A 22281-nucleotide genomic window follows, 5' to 3' on the forward strand; every position below is an offset into this window, starting at 1 on the left:
AGTGGGGCTGATCCCAGAAATCTCCCGGGAATGGGCCCTGCTGGTGGAATTTTTGGGATCCAGGGGTCCCTTCCCAGATTTCTCCCAGGGAATTGCCCTTCCTGGGGATATTCCAGAAGGTCCCTGTGGGGGTGTCCATGTCCATCCTGGAGATCCTTCCCCAGAGGACAATCCCTGCTGGGAATGGGCGTTCCAGGAATCCTTTCCCAGATTTCTCCCTCCTTAGGAATGCCCTTCCTGGTATTTCCGGATGGTCCCTGTGGGAATGTCCATGTGGAGAGTGGGAATTCACTCCTGGACCTGTCCTGGGGACCGGCCCTTCCCGGGGGGACATCCCGGAGTGTCCCTGTGGGAATGTCCATGTGGAAAGTGGGAATTCACTCCTGGACGTTCCCTGAGGAGCAGCCCTTCCTGGGGATGCTCTGAGCTGGGAGTGGGAATTCCGGGAGTTCTGGAATTCCAGATTTTTCCTGGGAATGGCCAGGAGAAAGGACTGGCCAGGAGAAGGAACGGCCCTTCCTGGAGGGACATTCCAGAGGGTCCCTGTGGGAGTGTCCATGCACATCCTGGGGATCCCTGCTGAGGGTGGGAATTCCAGGAGTCCCTTCCCAAATTTCTCCTGAGTAATGGTCACTTTTTTGGGACGATCCCTGCTGGGGGTTTTGGGATCCTGTGGGAATGTCCATGTGGAGAGTGGGAATTCACTCCTGGACCTGTCCTGGGGACCGGCCCTTCCCGGGGGGACATCCCGGAGTGTCCCTGTGGGAATGTCCATGTCCATCCTGGAGATCCTTCCCCAGAGGACAATCCCTGCTGGGAATGGGCGTTCCAGGAATCCTTTCCCAGATTTCTCCATCCTTGGCAATGCCCTTCCTGGTATTTCCAGATGGTCCCTGTGGGAATGTCCATGTGGAAAGTGGGAATTCACTCCTGGACGTTCCCTGAGGAGCAGCCCTTCCTGGGGATGCTCTGAGCTGGGAGTGGGAATTCCGGGAGTTCTGGAATTCCAGATTTTTCCTGGGAACGGCCAGGAGAAAGGACTGGCCAGGAGAAGGAATGGCCCTTCCTGGAGGGACATTCCAGAGGGTCCCTGTGGGAATGTCCATGCACATCCTGGGGATCCCTGCTGAGGGTGGGAATTCCAGGAGTCCCTTCCCAAATTTCTCCTGAGTAATGGTCACTTTTTTGGGACGATCCCTGCTGGGGGTTTTGGGATCCTGTGGGAATGTCCATGTGGAGAGCGGGAATTCACTCCTGGACCTGTCCTGGGGACCGGCCCTTCCCGGGGGGACATCCCGGAGTGTCCCTGTGGGAATGTCCATGTGGAAAGTGGGAATTCACTCCTGGACCTGTCCTGGGGACCGGCCCTTCCCGGGGGGACATCCCGGAGTGTCCCTGTGGGAATGTCCATGTGGAAAGCGGGAATTCACTCCTGGACCTGTCCTGGGGACCGGCCCTTCCCGGGGGAACATCCCGGAGTGTCCCTGTGGGAATGTCCATGTCCATCCTGGAGATCCGTTCTCAGGGAACGATCCCTGCTGGGAATGGGTGTTCCAGGAATCCTTTCCCAGATTTCTCCATCCTTAGGAATGCCCTTCCTGGTATTTCCAGATGGTCCCTGTGGGAATGTCCATGTGGAAAGTGGGAATTCACTCCTGGACCTTTCCTGGGGACCAGCCCCTTCCCGGGGGGACATCCCGGAGTGTCCCTGTGGGAATGTCCATGTGGAAAGTGGGAATTCACTCCTGGACCTGTCCTGGGGACCGGCCCTTCCCGAGGGGACATCCCGGAGTGTCCCTGTGCGGGTGTCCATGTCCATCCCGGGGGTCCCTTCCCAGATTTCCCCATCCTTCCTGCGGGCCCTCGCCCACCGCACCCCCGCCTTTCCCGGTTCCTCCCGGGAATGCGGGACGCCTCTCCCGGGGCCGTCCCGCCGTGTGCCGCTGATCCCTCGCTGATGCCCGGCTTCCCCCGCAGGGCCCCGGTGCGGGAGCGGAGCGCGGTGCCGGTGCGGGAGCGGAGCGGGCGCGGGCCGCCCGCCGCGGCGCACGGAGCATGCCGCTGAGCCCCGCGGGCAGCAAGCATGAGAGCCCCGAGTCTCCGCCGCCGGAGCCGAGCCGAGCCGAGCCGGGCGGCGAGCCGAGCCCCGGCCTGCGGGAGGAGCCGCGCCTGGAGCCGGCCCGGGGCCCCGGCGGGCCCCGCTCGCCCAAGCTGGCGGCCCCGGCGCGCATGGAGGAGCCCGGCGCCATCGTGGTGCGCATCGGCATCCCCGACCTGCAGCAGACGGTGAGTGCGGCCGGGCACCGGGGACACCGCGAGGGGAGCGGGGGAGGGAGCCCCGAGCGGCCGGCGCCGCGCCGGGATGCGCGGAGGGAGCGGCAGCCGCCCGCGCAGGGATGCGCAGCCCGGAGCGGCTCCGATCCGCACCCAGAACAGCCTCAGCCTCCCTCACATCGGGCCCGATCCCGCCCGGAGCGGCCCCAAAGCTGGCTCAGATCGGCCCCGATCCCGCCCGGATCCGCACCCGGACCGGCCCCAAACCTGGCTCAGATCGGCCCCGATCCCGCCCGGATCCGCACCCGGACCGGTCCCGACCCTCAGTCACATCTGGCCCGATCCGCGCCCCGATCCGCGCCCGGACTGGCCCCAAAGGTGGCTCAGATCGGCCCCGACCCGCACCCGGATCCGCGCCCGGACCGGCCCCAAAGCTGGCTCAGATCGGTCCCGATCCCGCCCGGATCCGCACCCGGACCGGTCCCGACCCTCATTCACATCTGGCCCGATCCCGCCCGGATCCGCACCCGGACCGGCCCCAAAGCTGGCTCCGAGCGGCCCCGACCCGCACCCGGATCCGCACCCGGACCGGCCCCAAACCTGGCTCAGATCGGTCCCGATCCCGCCCGGACCGGCCCCAAAGCTGGCTCAGATCGGCCCCGATCCCGCCCGGATCCGCACCCGGACCGGTCCCGACCCTCATTCACATCTGGCCCGATCCCGCCCGGATCCGCACCCGGACCGGCCCCAAACCTGGCTCAGATCGGCCCCGACCCGCACCCGGCCCCGCAGCCGCTTCGGCGCCGCACCGGCACTGGCCGCGATCCGCATCCCGGCCCCGCTGCCGCCCCGGCAGCAGCGGCAGCAGCGGCAGCACCGGCAGCAGCGGCAGCAGCGGCAAACTTCTCCCCGCCACGGGCCCGGCTGCACGGGTGCCGCTGCCCGGGTCCCCACGGCCCCGCTCCTCCGTGCTCCGGCTGTCTCCCGGGTCTCCATGCCGGTGTCCCCATGCCGTGTCTCGATCCTGTTGTCCCCATCCCGGGTTTCCATGCTGGTGTCTCCATCCTGCGTCCTTATCCTGATGTCCCCATGCCGGTGTCCCCATGCCAGTGTCTCCATCCTGGGTCTCCATGCCGGTGTCTCCATGCCGGTGTCTCCATGCTGGTGTCTCCATCCCGCGTCCCTATCCTGATGTCCCCATCCCGGGTCCCCATCCCGGGTCCCCATCCCGGGTCCCCATCCCAGTCCCCATCCCGGTGTCTCCATGCCGGTGTCCCCATGCCGGTGTCTCCATGCCGTGTCCCGATCCTGATGTCCCCATCCCATGTCCCCATCCTGGGTCCCCATCCCGGTCCCCATGCCGGTGTCCCCATCCCGGGTCTCCATGCCGGTGTCCCCATGCCGGTGTCCCCATCCCGGGTCTCCATGCCGGTGTCCCCATGCCGGTGTCCCCATCCTGGTCCCCATGCTGGTGTCCCCATCCCGGTCCCCATCCCGGTCCCCATCCCGGTCCCCATGCCGGTGTCCCCATCCCGGTCCCCATCCCGGTCCCCATCCCGGTCCCATGCCGGTGTCCCCATCCCGGTCCCATGCCGGTGTCCCCATCCCGGTCCCCATGCCGGTGTCCCCATCCCGGGTCCCCATCCTGGTCCCCATCCCGGTCCCCATGCCGGTGTCTCCATGCCATGTCCCGATCCTGATGTCCCCATCCCGGTCCCCATCCCGGTCCCCATCCCGGTCCCCATGCTGGTGTCCCCATGCCGGTCCCCATCCCGGTCCCCATCCCGGTCCCCATCCTGGTCCCCATGCCGGTGTCCCCCGCTCCCGCAGTGCCCGGTGGCAGTGCCGCCATCCCGGGCGCTGTGGTGCGGCCGCAGCTCGGGGCCGCTCCTCGCTCCAGGGGTCCGCACCCACCGGGAGCGGGCTGGAAACGGGACCGGGACCGGGGTCAGCTCTGGGACCGGGACCGGGACTGGGACCAGCTCCAGAACCGGGACTGGGACTGGGAACGGGATTAGAACCGGGACCGGGACTGGGACCGGAACTGAGCTGAGAATCGGCAGTGGGGGCAGCTCCAGCACTGGTCTGGGACCGGGAATGGCTCTGGGACTGGGACTGGGACTGGGACCGGGACTGGGACCGGGACTGGGACTGGGATTGGAACTGGGAGCAGCTCCGGGACTGGGACCGGGACTGGGACTGGGATTGGAACTGGGAGCAGCTCCGGGACTGGGATTGGGACTGGGACCGGGATTGGGATCAGCTCCAGGACCGGGACCAGGACTGGGAGCAGGGCCAGGCTGTGGGGCCGTGGCACTGGTGTGTGATGGTCACTCGTGTCCAGGGCACTGGGTGCTCTGCTGGGCTGGACAGTGCTGCTGGGGTGGACACTGGAGTGGTGTGAGAGATGGACACTGGAATGGTGTGGTGGACACTGGAATGGGGAGATGGACACTGGAATGGGGAGATGGACACTGGAATGGTGTGGTGGACACTGGAATGGTGTGAGAGATGGACACTGGAATGGTGTGGTGGACACTGGAATGGGGAGATGGACACTGGAATGGGGAGATGGACACTGGAATGGTGTGGTGGACACTGGAATAGTGTGAGAGATGGACACTGGAATGGTGTGGTGGACACTGGAATGGTGTGGGAGTGATGGACACTGGAATGGGGGGTCATGTGCCAGTGCCATTGGTGGGATGTGCTGGAGTGACCCCAGGAATGACCTCAGGGGTGACCCAGGAATGACCCCAGGGTGACCCAGGAGTGTCCCCAGAGTGACCCAGGGGTGACCCAGGAGGGCACAGCCCTGGTGAGGGCTCAGCCGGGCACAGGGATCCGGGAACCCGGAATTCCCTGGAATTGGGGGATTTGTAGGGAATGAGAAGCAGGAAAAGCCGGAGGGCTGCGGTGGTGGGGTAATTAGCAGCCCTCATTAGGGGAGTGGGCAGCTGGAGGTGACAGAGAGGTGACAAGGGTGAGGTGACAGAGGGCACCGAGGGTGGTCAGAGCCTCTTTGAGAGGAAAAATTCTCTTTTGGGGCCCGGCGTGGGGTCCCCATGGGGACAGCGGGGTGGTGGCACTGGGGACACAGGGCTGGCAGAGACTGGTGGCACTGGGGACACTGAGTCTGTGTCTGGTGGCACTGGGGACACAGGGCTGGCAGAGACCGGTGGCACTGGGGACACTGAGCCTGTGGTCAGTGGCACTGGGGACACCAAGCTTGTGTCTGGTGGCACTGGGGACACTGAGCCTGTGGTCAGTGGCACTGGGGACACAGAGTTGGCAGTGGCTGGTGGCACTGGGGACACTGAGCCTGTGTCTGGTGGCACTGGGGACACAGGGCTGGCAGAGACTGGTGGCACTGGGGACACTGAGGTGGTGGTGGATGGTGGAGTTGGGGACACTGAGCTCTCAGAGGCCAGTGGCACTGGGGACACTGAGCTGGCTGGTGGCACTGGGGACACCGATCCTGTGGTCAGTGGCACTGGGGACACCAAAGCTGTGTCTGGTGGCACTGGGGACACCAAGCTTGTGGTCAGTAGCACTGGGGACACAGAGTTGGCAGTGGCTGGTGGCACTGGGGACACTGAGTCTTTGTCTGGTTGCACTGGAGACACCAAGCCCATAGCTGGTGGCACTGGGGACACCAAGCCCATGGCTGGTGGCACTGGGGACACAGGGCTGGCAGAGACTGGTGGCACTGGGGACACCAAGCCCATGGCTGGTGGCACTGGGGACACCAAGCCCATGGCTGGTGGCACTGGGGACACAGGGCTGGCAGAGACTGGTGGCACTGGGGACACCAAGCCCATGGCTGGTGGCACTGGGGACACCAAGCTGGCAGAGACTGGTGGCACTGGGGACACCAAGCCCATGGCTGGTGGCACTGGGGACACTGAGTCTGTGTCTGGTGGCACTGGAGACACCAAGCCCATGGCTGGTGGCCCTGGGGACACCGTTCCTGTGTCGGTGGCACTGGGCACACAGGGAGGATGCAGAAATCCCTGAGGATCCTTTGGATCCTGCTGGAGCTTCCCTGGCCCATCGCGGATCCTTCGGGAAGAGCCGTTCCCGCCTCCGGCGGAGACCCTTGGGATGAAAGATCCCAACCTCCCACGGGGTCCAGGAGCTCGGAGCCGGATTTTAAGGAGACAGGAACACGCCCGAGCCGGGCTTGGTTCCTCTGGAATAATTTATGCATCCTGCGCCGTTAAATCCCGTGGGAAAACCCATTCCCAAAATTTGGTGGCAGTATTTTGGGAGCGGCCTCCTGGTTTGGTAGGAAAAAGTGGGAAATCCAGGAAAAATCCCGGGAATGTGCCGAGTTTTTCCTCTCTGCCGGCAGTGCTGGAATCCTGGAGGTGCCGGAGCAAACCTTGGGATCGTCCCGTGGGAATGGGCTCTGTGGGGGCCGGCTGTGATTCCAAAGGTTTTCCGTTCGTTTTTCCTCTGGAAAGCAGCGGAAAACGCATTCCAAGGAATCCCAGGCTCGGCACATCCCAGAAAAACTGGGATGTGGAGAGATGGGAGGCTCCTGGGAATGCCAGCATTCCTGAGACTGGAATTTATGGGAACAGCTGGGAAAGGTCAGGGATGTGCAGCCAGGGAGGAATTTTCCAGAATTTTCCAAAGGTTTTCCTTCCCTGTTTTGTGCTGGCAACTCCTTCCTCTTCCCTTTTAAATCATGGAAAAGCCGGAATTCAAATAAAATCCCAGCTGGATTTATCTGGGAGCAGCTCCCGGCGTTGGATGGCCCGGGAGTGTCCAGCCGGAATTCCAGAGGTTTTTCCTGATCTTTTCCAGGATGTGTTGGGAGCTCCCACCCCTGACCCCTCAATCCTTGGAATGCCGGAGTGGGAATTCCCACATTTTATCCCTTCCGAGGCGGTTTTTAACCGGGAGCATCCCAGTTTTCCTCCAACTTTGCCAAGGAGATTCCTCGGTGTTCCAAGGCTGGCAGGGATGGGAATTCTGGTTGGGAATTCCTTTGGGATGAGGAAGAGGAGGTTCCTGCCCCTCCCATGTGGCCGATTCCCGGGAAGGGAAGGGAGAACATGGAAAAGTGAGGGATGAGGGTGGGGATCATTCTGTGGGAATGTGGATTCCAAGGGAGGAGAGCTCCTGGAAAAGGGAGGGATGAGAGTGGAGATCCCACAGGAATGTGGATTCCAAAGGATGGGAACTTTTCCCGCTGGAAAAGCGAGGGATGAGAGCGGAAGTCCCGGTGTGGGAATGTGGATCCCAAGGGATGGAAACACCTGGAAAAGTGAGGGGTGAAGGTGGAGATCGTTCTGTGGGAATGTGGATCCCAAGGGATGGAAACACCTGGAAAAGCGAGGGGTGAAGGTGGAGATCGTTCTGTGGGAATGTGGATTCCAAGGGATGGGAACTCCTGGAAAAGGGAGGGATGAGAGTGGGAATGTGGATCCCAAGGGAAGGGAGAAGATGGAAAAGTGAGGGATGAGGAATGGCTCCTCTTCCCACCCATTCCCTGCCTCCATCCCAAGGCTTTTCCATTCCCCGTTTTCCCAGGACTTAGATCCCAAATAGATCCCGAAATTCCTCTCTCCATTCTCCTCTGTCTCAGCCATGGGAACACCAAAACAAAAAAGGGAAAATCAGGAGAATTCCATTCCTGCAAAGGGAAAATCGGGATGTCGGGAATGGCCCTCGGGAACGGCCCCGAACCTTTGATCCTTCCCGGCTTCCGCACTGCGGCACAAACCCTTGGATGTCGAGAATTCCAATGGAATTTTCCCCCCTTTTAGGGCAGAGCCGGAGCGCTTCCAAGCAGGCCGGGAGCTGCTTTTTGCTTGGAGCTTCCCATTGTTTTTCCATGGAAATGCGGCGCCTTTCAGATCCGCCGGATCGCGCTCCGTGAATGGAGCAGCTGCTCCGCTTTTTTTCCCTCTTCCCCATTTCCATTTTTCCCGTCCCCGTTCCTGCAGGTGCTGCCTGTGGATTTTTCCAGGCTTTTTGTGGCTTTTTTTTGGAGTTTTTTTTGGGAGCTGTTTTCCCGTGGCGGCCGTTGGAGCATCCAGAGGGAGGATCCGAAGGGAGCGGAGTGAGGGTGTCCCAAAAACCAGTGGGAATCAAACGAGTGATTCCTAAAAATCCCCTGGAGGGATTCAGGTGCTTCAACCATAAATCCTGGGATCCCTGGGCTTGGAATTCCAAGAATTCCAAGATCAAATCCAAGCTGGGCCTGATCCCAATCCCAGAGCCCTGAGAGCCACAATCAGGAATTCCTTGGATTCCTCCATGGATGGTCATCCTGGTTTTTCCAGCCCCATCCCGGGTTTTCCAGCCCCATCCCGGGTTTTCCAGCCCTATTCCAGCTTTTCCAACTCCTGATCCAGAGGAAACTTTGGAAAGCTGCAGTTCCACCGCATTTAAGTGGCTTTTTCCACCCCAAATCCGAACAATTCCATGGAAATAAATCCCACTTATCCCAAACAACTCCCCCCAGCGCATTCCAGGGGATGCCGAGCAACAGAACCTCCCAAAATATTCCGGCACAACCCCAAATCCCGGGAATTGCCCCGGGGGCAAAGTCGCCCTCCATGAGCTCAATCAAACCAAGTGGATCGATCGGAATCCGAGCAATTCCCGATTTTATCCGGGAGGAATCCGCCGGCAGCAAAATCCGCCCGCAAATCACCGGGGCTGCTGCGCCTTCCCCATCCACGGATTTTTCCAAGGAAAATCCGACTCGGATCAATCCATGACCGGCACATTTGCCATTTAATAAATTTAAAAGGTTTTACCACCAAAATTCCCTTTTTTTTTTTTTTTTTTCCCCCCCTCCCAAGTGGATTTGCTGGAACTGGATGCATCCATTGAAGCAATTTTCATGGAAAACCTCAATCCCATCTTTTCATTTTCCACCCTTTTTTTTCCAGGGAAAGCTCATTCTGTGCTTAATAAAGAGGAATTTTGAGTCATTTGAGGCAAGGAAAAATTGGCATGGAAAGAAAATTAGTTGAGCACTTGGAAATATTCCCAAAAAAAAAAAAATCGGGAATAACAGCTCTGAATTCCATCTGCTGGATTCCTTGGGAATGTGGGAGCAACTGAAGAGCTCCAGTGCCCACCGGGAAAAGGGAAAAAAAAGGGATTTTTTCCCCCAATAATTCCTTAAATTGAAGGTTTCTTGTGGCCATCAAAATCTTGGAGTCGGCGGTTCCCAAATTCTGGGAATTGCCTGAAATGGCGGGAATGGGGAAGGAAAAGGAACTCTTGGAAGCGTTCACAGCTTCCATCGGGAAGGGAATTCCTGCCCTGATTCCCACTCAGGATCCACAAGTTCCGGGAATGCCCTGGAGGGGCTGGAAAATCCCACAAATCCTGCTGGGAATCCCAAGAATTCCAGGATTCCCTCATTCCTATGGGATGCAGATGAGATTCCCAGAGGAGAACGGGAATTATAACGTTTAAGGAATGCCACGGGATCGGGTCTGGAAACTCCATGGATACAAAAGGGAAAGGAAAAGCTGGAATTCTGCATCCATGGCCAGTTTGTCCCGGCAGGAAATCATGGAAAAGACGCTGGAATTGATGAGGGAATTAAGGAATGCTCGGGATCCAGAGTGGGAAAGAAGCAACAGGAGAGAGTTTTGCACATTCCATGGGGAAGTTCTGGATCCTTGGGATAAGGAAGGGATGGAGCGCGGCCAGGGAAGGGAATGGAGCTGGGAAGGGGCTGGAAAACTCCAGAGGGGTTTGGGATTTGGGCTGGAAAACTCCAGAGGGGTTTGGGATTTGGGCTGGAAAACTCCAGAGGGGTTTGGGATTTGGGCTGGAAAACTCCAGAGGGGTTTGGGAAAAGACTGGAAAACTCCAGCGGGATTTGGGAAAGGACTGGAAAAATCTTGAGGGATTTAAGAAGGGCCTGGAAAACTCCAGCGGGATTTGGGATTTGGGGTGGAAAACTCCAGCGGGATTTGGGAAAAGACTGGAAAACTCCGGAGGGATTTGGGAAAACTCAGGAGAGATTTGGGATTTGGGCTGGAAAACTCCAGAGGGGTTTGGGAAAAGACTGGAAAATTCCAGTGGGATTTAAGAAGGGCCTGGAAAACTCCAGCGGGATTTGGGAAAAGACTGGAAAACTCTGGAGAGATTTGGGAAAACTCAGGAGAGATTTGGGATTTGGGCTGGAAAACTCCAGAGGGATTTGGGATTTGGGGTGGAAAACGCCAGCAGGATTTGGGAAAGGACTGGAAAACTCCAGAGGTATTTGGGATTTGGGGTTTGGGGTTTGGGGTTTGGGATTTGGGATTTGGGGTTTGGGATTTGGGATTTGGGGTTTGGGATTTGGGGTTTGGGATTTGGGATTTGGGGTTTGGGATTTGGGATTTGGGGTTTGGGATTAGGGATTAGGGATTAGGGATTTGGGATTTGGGATTTGGGGTTTGGGGTTTGGGATTTGGGATTTGGGATTTGGGGTTTGGGATTTGGGATTTGGGGTTTGGGATTAGGGATTAGGGATTAGGGATTTGGGATTTGGGATTTGGGGTTTGGGATTTGGGATTTGGGATTTGGGGTTTGGGATTTGGGATTTGGGGTTTGGGATTAGGGATTAGGGATTAGGGATTTGGGATTTGGGATTTGGGGTTTGGGATTTGGGATTTGGGGTTTGGGATTTGGGATTTGGGATTTGGGATTTGGGGTTTGGGATTTGGGGTTTGGGATTTGGGATTTGGGATTTGGGATTTGGGATTTGGGGTTTGGGATTTGGGATTTGGGATTTGGGATTTGGGATTTGGGCTCAGCCCGGCGCAGAGGCGGCTCCGGGGCTCCTTTGGGACGGGCTCCGGCTCATTCCCATCAGCTCGTTCCTTTTCCAGCTTTTTCCACAGCGATATCCATGAAATTTTTAATTAATTAATTCAAACTGCCCCCCAAAAAGGATCAATTAAGCCTCATCCGTTCCCATGCTCCAGGAATTTTGCTTTTCCATGGAAAATTTCCTTCAGCCGGGCCGTTAAAACTCATTTTTCCGGATGATCCCGGTTGGAATCTAACATTCCGGAGCCGCTTTTGTCCCGGATCATCAATTATCCCGACATTCACGGGTCATTGATCAGTTAATTAATTATGGTTGATTAATTAGCCAATCAAATCCCCCCTCCTGCTCCCATAGGGGATCAATGGAAATTCCGGCTTTTATTTTTTTATCCCGGTTTTTTACGGGATGAGGGAAGCCTGGAGCGAGGAGCGGGAGAAGGAATGAGCTCGTCCTTGGGAATGATGGATTTCTTTTTTCCCTGGAAAATGATTTCTGGGAGATTTTATCAGGAATTCGGGAAAATTTGGGTGGGAAAAATCCTTAGAGAGCCTCAGGTTCCAATGGGGATCCGGGATGATCCAAACTCATCCAGTCCCGCCAGGAATTGGATAAAAATTCCCTAAAAAATTAAAAAATGAGGAATTATCCAAGCCCACTTCTATCAATTAGCAATAAATGAATATTAATTGATTAGTAATTTATTTATTAATTCTTTATTCATTCATATTTCCTGCCCAATTCCTCATTTTCCCTCCCTTCCCATTAAATCCCCCTTGGAATTTCATAGCATTCAAATCCTGATTTGATTTTGCAATAAACAAAATCCTATCATTGATTGTTCAGCTTTCCCATGGTTAATTCCCGTTTTTCCAGCAAAAAGTTGGAATTTTTATCCACACCATTTTCAATCCACGTTTTCCCAGATTTTTTTTTTTGCATGGATGCAGCAGATCCTTGTTTTTTCTTGACCGGTTCGGAGTTTTCCCAATAATTTTTTTTGGTGCTGTTGCATCCTAGATAATCAGATCCTTGTTTTTTGTGGGAAGCAGGAGAGAAAATTCCATAGGAATGTGCGGGATTCCAATTCAAGCTCAGAATTCTCAGAAGGAAAATCCCGATTTTAACCGGATAAAACACGGATAAGAGGGAAAATTCCCCCTTCGTTCCCCTTTATTTCCCAGCTGGGAATTCCGGATTTTTCCTGGGAATCTGAGTGTGGAGCTGGAGACTGGAATTTCCTGGGAACGGCCCCTGGAAGTGTCAGGCCAATCCCAGCAGGATTGATCCGGAGGGGAGTGGTTGGATAAATTTATCAACATTCCCGGGATTTCTTTGGCTTGGGATTCAAAGCTCCGGAGCGGCCGCTTCTAGGGGATCCATGGAAAACAGGGATGCCCCATCCATGGAAAACAGGGATGCCCCACCCATGGGATTCTGTCCCCTCGGATGCTCCGAGGGAACACAGAGGGAGGACAAGGAAAAGACGGAGTCACCAGTGGGAAAAGTTGGGAATTTTCGCTCCGGGATGGAGCAGCCGGTGAGTGCTGGAGTTTCCAAGGAATTCCTGTGGGAATTCCTGCCGGGAATTCCCACCTGGATTGGAGGGATGGAGAGGATGAGGAGGGAGGAATGATGGCATTCCAGGTGGTGATTCCATAGGGAAAAGGAATTTTCTGGGAAGGAGCCGCCTTCAACTCCTAAAGAGCAAGAGGGAATCTGGGATTTTCCATGGAAATCTGGGAAATCCAGGAAAGAATTCCTGGGGAAGTTTAACCATTGGGTTTTCCTGGGGATGTGGTGGCCAAATGGGTTTGGAATCTTGAATAGGATCGGATATAAAGGATGGGAATTCCGAGAAATTCCAGGGTTTATTTGGATTGAATTAAAAGTTCCGGAGCAGCCACTTCCAGAGGCTCCCACTGGAGCTGAATTCCAAGAATTTCTGGAAGGGCTGGAGCAACTCCAGTGGGAAGGGAAGGAGCTTGGAATGGGAAAAATTCCTGAGGCTGACTTGGGGATTTGTTTGGGAAAGCGCTGAGGAAAGGAGGGAGAACATTCCAAAGTTAAGGTGCTCAAAATTCGGGAAGGAATTTTGGGAAGCAGGATCCAGTAGATCCTGGAATTCCTGTGGGATTGGGAAAAATCCCGGAAAAATCCTGGAAAAGTGAGGCAAGGGCCATGCTGGTGCTTCTTCCCAAGGGAAAATTCCAGCCTCAATCCATTGGATCAAGAGCTGCCAGGGATGGACTGGGAAGGCTTTTCCAGGGAATTACGGTGTTTTCTTGGAATTCCTGACGGTTCTCCTTGTGGGGAACCTTTATCCCAGAAAACTGATGGAGCAAATCCCATGGGAAGCCCTGGGTGGGATGGGGGGAGCGGATTCCCTGGAAACATTCCAAGGTTCTGGAGACTTTGGGAATATTGGGGTGCTGTCAGTGCTGCAGAAAGTTGGGAATTCTGGACGGAGCTGGGATTTTCGGATGGAGTTTTGAACCATGAATCACCGGACGGGATTTTGGGATTGGGTTTTGTGGGATGACACAACATCCAACGCCCTTCTCGATGGATCAGCCCCCCATTCAATGGAAAATCCCAAATCCTTTGTTTTTCTGGCTCCAGGAAGTCCAGGTGCTTCCTGGATCCTCCCTCCCACCCTTATCCCATTTTTTTTTTGCTGGAAACGGCTTCTCCCAGCATGGAGTTGAACTCCGGGAATGTCAGGGCTGGGATTTCCCTCAGGAAATGATCTAAGCCCCAAAATTCCTGCTTTTTTTTTTTTTTTTTTTTTTTTCCCAGCTGGCTCCGCAAACCGGTCCCAGTTTGACTTTGGAGAGTGGAAAAAAAATTCCTGTGGATTCCTCCTCTCCTCCAGGATTGCTTTTCCCTGGATATCTGAAAATCCCAACTCCTTCCCAGGATTGTGGTCGGGAGTGGTGGGAATGGTGACATCCAGCCTAGCCCAGGGTGGGATTTGGGATTTCCAGGTGGGAATTCCCATGGATATTCCCAATCCTGTGGCTCTGATCCCTTCTCCTGCCAACCCACGGAAATCCAGGAGAAGCCCATGGGATTTTCCACCCCGTGGGCATGGGAATGCTGCTGGAATGGCTTGGAAGGAGTAATTGGGAAGAAAAGCCAGGATCCTGGGAGAAATCCAAAGAGAATCCTTGGAGGAATGCCGGGAATGTTCCCTGGGCCTGGACTGGGGCTGGAACTTTGTCCCGGTTTTAGGAGGATCCGTGTCGGGATCCATGTCGGGATCCATTCCCGAATGCCTGTCTGGATCTGTGCCCAGATCCATTCCCAAATCCACATCAGGATCCATGCCAGGATCCGTGGATCCATGTTGGGATTCATGCCCAGGTCCATTCCTGAATCTGTGTCCAGATCCATGCTCGGATCCGTGTCAGGATCCATGTCCAGATCCGTGCTCAGATCCATTCCCAAATCCATGTCGGGATCCATGCCTGGATCCATTCCCAAATCCATGTTGGGATCCATTCCCAGATCCATGTCAGGATCCATTCCCAAATCCATGTCAGGATCCATGCCCGGATCCATTCCCAAATCCATGTCCGGATCCGTGTCAGGATCCATTCCCAAATTCACGTCGGGATCCATGTTGGGATCCATTCCGGGATCTATGTTGGGATCCATTCCTGAATCTATGTCAGAATTCATGCTCGGATCCATTCCTGAATCCATGTCGGGATCCGTGTCAGGATCCATTCCCAAATCCATGTCGGGATCCATGTCAGGATCCATTCCTGAATCTATGTTGGGATCCGTGTCAGGATCCATTCCCGAATCCATGTCGGGATCCATGCCCGGATCCATTCCCAAATCCACGTCGGGATCCATGTTGGGTTCCAATCCTGAATCCATTTTGGGATCCATGCCCGGATCCATTCCCAAATCCACGTCAGGATCCATGTTGGGATCCATTCCTGAATCCATGTCAGGATCCATGCCCGGATCCATTCCCAAATCCATGTCGGGATCCGTGTCAGGATCCATCCCCAAATCCATGTCGGGATCCATGTTGGGTTCCAATCCTGAATCCAAGCTGGGATCCATTTTGGGATCCATTTTGGGATCCATTCCCAAATCCGTGTCCGGATCTGTGCCCGGAGCGTGGCAATTCCTCAGGGACAGACACGGATCCATTGTCATTTGTTTCTTCCTTTTTTAATTTTACAAAAACCAGGAAAACTTGGGAATTCCCCATTTCCCATCGATTTCCCCTTCCCGGAAGCCCCAGACCTCAACTCCCCCTTTCCCTCCCTCTCTTCTCCCATTCCCATGGAAAGCTTGATGGATTCCCGTTTCATCCTTCTGTTTCCCTATGGATTTCCCTTTGGAATCCACAACGGGAACACCCATTTTTTCCCATTTTTTAAATTAAGGGCATCAAGAAAACTTGGGAATTCTGGACTTCCCATAGACCTGTGGGATTCCTCCCTGAATCCCACAAACCTTTTCCCTCCTTTTTTTCTTGCATTCCCTGGAGAACCCGGTGAATTCCCATTTTATGTCTGTGTTTGCCCACGGATTTCCTTCTGGAATTCACAGTGGGAACACCCAATTTTTGGTGTTTTTTTAAACAATTTAGCCATAAAAACTTGGGAATTCCTCATTTCCCATAGCTCTTCCCCTTCCAAACCCCAACTCTCCCCTTTCCCTCCCTCATCCCCCCATTCCCTGAAGAACAACGCAGTGAATTCCCACGTTCTCCCTCTGTTTCCCTTTGGAATCCACAATGGCAACACCCAACTGGTTTCATTTTTTTAAAGCAAAAAATCAGGAAAACTTGGGAATTCCTGATTTTCCATAGGTCTGAACTGCACAAACCCCAACTCCCCCTTTCACTCCCCCATTCCCCCATCCCCAATGAACACCGTATCCCGTTCCCGCTCTTCTCACATTCCCGTTCTCGCTATTCCCGCATTCCAATTCCCGCTATTCCCACATTCCCATTCCCACCATTCACGTTACTCCCCTTCCTGCTATTCCTGCAATCCCATTCCTGCTATTCCTGCTATTCCCATTCCCTCTATTCCTGCTATTCCCATTCCCACCATTCCTGCCATTCCTATTCCCTCTATTCCCACATTCCCATTCCCGCCATTCCCGCACTCCCATCCCCACCATTCCCACACCCCACATTCCCACCATCCCCACATTCCCACCATCCCCATCCCACATCCCCCATCCCACACCCCACATCCCCCATCCCACATCCCACACCCCACATCCCACACCCCACATTCCCACACCCCACATTCCCACATCCCACACCCCACACCCCACATCCCCCATCCCACACCCCACATTCCCACATCCCACATCCCCATCCCACATCCCCCATCCCCATCCCCCATCCCACACCCCACACCCCACATTCCACATCCCCCATCCCACATCCCCATCCCACATTGCCATCCCACATCCCCATCCCACACCCCACACCCCACACCCCCCATCCCCATCCCCATTCCCCATTCCCCATCCCCATCCCATCCCCATCCCATCCCCATCCCATCCCCATCCCCATCCCCATCCCCATCCCATCCCCATTCCCCATCCCATCCCATCCCATCCCCATTCCCCATCCCATCCCCATCCCCATCCCCATTCCCCATTCCCCATTCCCCGTTCCCCATTCCCCATTCCCCATTCCCCATCCCCATCCCACCCCATCCCATCCCATCCCATCCCATCCCATCCCATCCCATCCCATCCCATCCCATCCCATCCCATCCCATCCCATCCCATCCCCATCCCCATCCCATCCCCATTCCCTATTCCCCATTCCCCATTCCCCATTCCCCATTCCCATCCCCCATTCCCCATCCCCATCCCATCCCCATTCCCCGTTCCCCATTCCCCATTCCCCATTCCCCATTCCCCATTCCCCATCCCCATCCCATTCCCCATCCCATCCCATCCCATCCCATCCCATGGATCCCATCCCATCCCATCCCATTCCCCCATCCCCATCCCATCCCCATCCCATCCCATCCCATCCCATCCCATCCCCATCCCATCCCATCCCACCCCATCCCACCCCATTTACCCGCGCCTCTCCCCTCTCCCGCAGAAGTGCCTGCGGCTGAGTCCGGCGCTGCCGGTGTGGGCGGCCAAGCAGCGGCTGCTGTGCGCGCTGAGCGCCGGCCTGCCGGACGCGCTCAACTACGGCCTGTTCCAGCCCGCGGCCCGCGGCCGCGCCGCCAAGTTCCTGGACGAGGAGCGGCTGCTGCGCGAGTACCCGCTGGGAGCCGGCCCCGCGCCGCCCGGCCTCGAGGTGAGCACCGCGGTGATCCCAATGAGCGTGCCTGCCCGTTATCCTGGTTTATCCCGACTGATGTGTCTGAACTTAGCGGGATTAGTTCATCTGGATTGTTATCCTGGTTTATCCCAATTGATGTGTCTGAATTTAGCGGGATTAGTTCATCTGGATTGTCATCCTGGTTTATCCCAATTGATGTGTCTGAACTTAGTGGGATTAGTTCATCTGGATTGTCATCCTGGTTTATCATAAGTAATTTATCTGAACTTAGCGGGATTAGTTCATCTGGATTGTTATCCTGGTTTATCCTGACTGATGTGTCTGAACTTAGCGGGATTAGTTCATCTGGATTGTTATCCTCATTTATCCTAATTGATGTGTCTGAACTTAGCGGGATTAGTTCATCTGGATTGTTATCCTGGTTTATCCCAATTGATGTGTCTGAACTTAGCGGGATTAGTTCATCTGGATTGTCATCCTGGTTTATCCTAATTAATGTGTCTGAACTTAGCGGGATTAGTTCATCTGGATTGTTATCCTGGTTTATCCTAATTAATGTGTCTGAATTTAGCGGGATTAGTTTATCTGGATTGTTATCCTGGTTTATCCTGACTGACGTATCTGAATTTAGCGGGATTAGTTCATCTGGATTGTTATCCTGGTTTATCATAAGTAATTTATCTGAATTTAGCTGGATTAGTTTATCTGGATTGTTATCCTGGTTTATCATAAGTAACCTATCTGAATTTAGCGAGATTAAATTATCTGGATTGTTATCCTGGTTTATCCTGACTGATGTGTCTGAATTTAGCGGGATTAGTTTATCTGGATTGTTATCCTGGTTTATCCTGACTGATGTATATCAATTTAGCGGGATTAGTTCATCTGGATTGTCATCCTGGTTTATCCTAATTGATGTGTCTGAATTTAGCGGGATTAGTTCATCTGGATTGTTATCCTGGTTTATCCCAATTGATGTGTCTGAATTTAGCGGGATTAGTTTATCTGGATTGTTATCCTGGTTTATCCTGATTGATGTATATCAATTTAGCGGGATTAGTTCATCTGGATTGTTATCCTGGTTTATCATAAGTAATTTATCTGAATTTAGCGAGATTAAATTATCTGGATTGTTATCCTGGTTTATCATAAGTAACTTATCTGAATTTGACATAATTAAATGATCTGGATTGTCATCCTGATTTATCATAAGTAACTTATCTGAATTTGACATAATTAAATTATCTGGATTGTTATCCTGGTTTATCCTAATTAATGTGTCTGAACGTAGCGGGATTAGTTCATCTGGATTGTTATCCTGGTTTATCATAAGTAATTTATCTGAATTTAGCGGGATTAGTTTATCTGGATTGTTATCCTGATTTACCATAAGTAACTTATCTGAATTTGACATAATTAAATTATCTGGATTGTTATCCTGGTTTATCATAAGTAACTTATCTGAATTTGACATAATTAAATGATCTGGATTGTTATCCTGATTTACCATAAGTAACTTATCTGAATTTAACGTGATTAAATGATCTGGATTGTTATCCTGATTTATCGTAAGTAACTTATCTGAATTTAACGTAATTAATTTATCTGGATTGTTATCCTGATTTATCGGAATGAATTTATCTCAATTTTTATCGTAGTTTATCTGAATTAATTTATCTGAATTTTTATCTTAATTTATCGTAATTAATTTATCTAAATTTTTACCTTAATATATTGTAAGTAATTTATCTTAATTTTTATCTTAATTCTTCTTAATTAATTTATCTTAATTTTTATCTTAATTTATCGTAATTAATTTATCTTAATTTTTATCTTAATTTATCATAATTAATTTATCTGAGTTTTTATCTTGATTTATCGTAATTAAGTTATCTGAATTTTTATCTTAATTTATCGTAAGTAATTTATCTGAATTTTTATCTTAATTTATCTGAATTCTTATCTTAATTTATCACAATTAATTTATCTGAATTTTTATATTAATTTATCTGAATTATTATCTTAATTTAATTTATTTTAGTTTTGTTAATTTATCCATTTTATTTTATTTTTTTTATTTTGTTTTAATTTATTTTAATGTAATTTCGTTATTTTATTTTAATTTTTTTTTTTTGTTTTATTTTAGGTTTTAAAATATATAATGTTGCTTTATTATGTTTTATTTTAATTTTAATAATTCAATTTAATTTAGTATCAATTTATTTTATTTTATTTTATTTTATTTTATTTTATTTTATTTTAAAATTGTGTTTTATTTTTGTATTTTGTTTTATTTTGTTTCTTTTAATTTAACTTCAATTTATTGTTATTTAATTTTATGTTATCTATTTTATTTTTATTTTTCTTCATTTTCATTTCCTTTAATTTAACTTAATTTTATTTTATTTATTTTCTTTTAATTTTATGGCATTTTAATTTAATTTTGTTATATTTTTCTTTCATTTTGTTTTATTCAGTTTTTTATATTTTATAAGATTCTATTTTTATTATATGCTATTTTATTATATAGATATATTATCTCTTTTCTTTGTATGTCTCTTATCACTTCTCTTGTCTTGAGTTTATCTTTATTTCTATTTCTATTTCTATTTCTATTTCTATTTCTATTTCTATTTCTATTTCTATTTCTATTTATATTTATATTTATATTTATATTTATATTTATATTTATATTTATATTTATATTTATATTTATATTTATATTTATATTTATATTTATATTTATATTTATATTTATATTTATATTTATATTATATTTATCTTTATCTTATCTTTACTTCATCTCCTATTCCCTTGGCTCTTATCTCTTCTCTCTTTATCTTTTCACATTCACAATTCATTGTTCTGATATCTCTTATCTCTGTATGGCTCTTATCTCTCCTTTTCCTTTTCCTTTTCCTTTTCCTTTTCCTTTTCCTTTTCCTTTTCCTTTTCCTTTTCCTTTTCCTTTTCCTTTTCCTTTTCCTTTCCCTTTCCCTTTCCCTTTCCCTTTCCCTTTTCCTTTTCCTCTTTTCCTCCTCCCCATCTCCATTTCTCTCTTCTCTCTGTTTTCATTTATTCCTTTATCTCTTATGAAACATTCCCTTATCTCATATTCCTTTATCTCCGCTTATCTCCTGTCTCTTCTCTCATATTTATCTCCTATTTAATATCAATCCCTTATCAATCTCTCATCAATCCCTTATCAATCCCTTATCAATCTCTCATCAATCTCTCATCAATCTCTCATCAATCCCTTATCAATCCCTTATCAATCCCTCATCAATCCCTTATCAATCTCTTATCAATCTCTCATCAATCCCTTATCAATCCCTTATCAATCCCTTATCAATCCCTTATCAATCCCTTATCAATCCCTTATCAATCCCTCATCAATCCCTTATCAATCCCTTATCAATCTCTTATCAATCTCTCATCAATCCCTTATCAATCCCTTATCAATCCCTTATCAATCCCTTATCAATCCCTCATCAATCCCTTATCAATCTCTCATCAATCCCTTATCAATCCCTTATCAATCTCTCATCAATCTCTCATCAATCCCTTATCAATCCCTCATCAATCCCTTATCAATCTCTCATCAATCCCTTATCAATCCCTTATCAATCTCTCATCAATCCCTTATCAATCAATTCCTTATCAATCTCTTATCAATCCCTTACCAATCTCTCATCAATCTCTCATCAATCTCTCATCAATCCCTCATCAATCCCTTATCAATCTCTCATCAATCTCTTATCAATCTCTCATCAATCCCTTATCAATCCCTTATCAATCCCTTATCAATCCCTTATCAATCTCTCATCAATCTCTTATCAATCTCTTATCAATCCCTTATCAATCCCTTATCAATCCCTCATCAATCCCTTATCAATCCCTTATCAATCTCTCATCAATCCCTTATAAATCCCTTATCAATCTCTTATCAATCCCTTATCAATCCCTTATCAATCTCTCATCAATCCCTTATAAATCCCTTATCAATCTCTTATCAATCCCTTACCAATCTCTCATCAATCTCTCATCAATCTCTCATCAATCTCTCATCAATCCCTCATCAATCTCTTATCAATCTCTCATCAATCCCTCATCAATCCCTTATCAATCTCTTATCAATCCCTTATCAATCCCTCATCAATCTCTCATCAATCCCTTATCAATCTCTTATCAATCCCTTATCAATCCCTTATCAATCCCTTATCAATCCCTTATCAATCCCTTATCAATCCCTTATCAATCTCTCATCAATCTCTTATCTCGGCAGTTCCGCTACAAGCGCCGTGTGTATTCCCAGCCGCTGCTGGACGACAAGCAGTTCGCCAAGCTGCACACCAAGGTGAGCCCGAATCCCACGGAATTCCCATGGAATTCCCATGGAATTCCCACGGGAAACCCCTGGAAAATCCCGGGAAACCCGCCCGGCCCCGGAATTCCGGGATATCCCAAGGAATTCCGGCTTTCCATCAAAGCAGCACCAAAACCAGAATGGGAGCGGAGCTCAGCCCCGAATTCCCGTGGAATTCCCATGGAATTCACCTGGAAAAGCCCGGGAAACTCATCCAGTGCTGGAATTCCGGGATATCCCAAGGAATCCCGGCTTTCCACCAAAGCAGCACCAAAACCAGAATGGGAATGGAGCTCAGCCCCGAATTCCCATGGAATTCCTGTGGAATTCACCTGGAAAAGCCCGGGAAACCCGCCCGGCCCCAGAATTCCGGGATATCCCAAGGAATCCCGGCTTTCCACCGAAGCAGCACCAAAACCAGAATGGGAATGGAGAGCTCAGCCCCGAATTCCCGTGGAATTCCCATGGAATTCACCTGGAAAAGCCCGGGAAACTCATCCAGCCCCGGAATTCCGGGATATCCCAAGGAATCCCGGCTTTCCACCAAAGCAGCAC

The 22281-nt window shown here is 51.0% G+C and overlaps 1 protein-coding gene across 1 annotated transcript in view; it reads left to right on the forward strand.

Annotated features, from left to right (window-relative positions):
- Positions 1 to 1998: 1998 nt before the first annotated feature.
- Positions 1999 to 22281, forward strand: part of SHANK3 (SH3 and multiple ankyrin repeat domains 3) — a 149677-nt gene continuing 129394 nt past the window's right edge. Inside the window, exons 1-3 of the mRNA XM_085568304.1 lie at positions 1999 to 2286; positions 17172 to 17375; positions 21646 to 21717. Coding sequence (XP_085424430.1) covers positions 2056 to 2286; positions 17172 to 17375; positions 21646 to 21717 — 507 coding nt within the window. The 5' untranslated portion in view covers positions 1999 to 2055. The remainder of the gene's footprint in view (positions 2287 to 17171; positions 17376 to 21645; positions 21718 to 22281) is intronic.

This window comes from Lonchura striata, chromosome 1A (assembly GCF_050655825.1).
Source record: "Lonchura striata isolate lonStrDom1 chromosome 1A, ASM5065582v1, whole genome shotgun sequence".
In the NCBI taxonomy this organism is placed as follows: domain Eukaryota; kingdom Metazoa; phylum Chordata; class Aves; order Passeriformes; family Estrildidae; genus Lonchura; species Lonchura striata.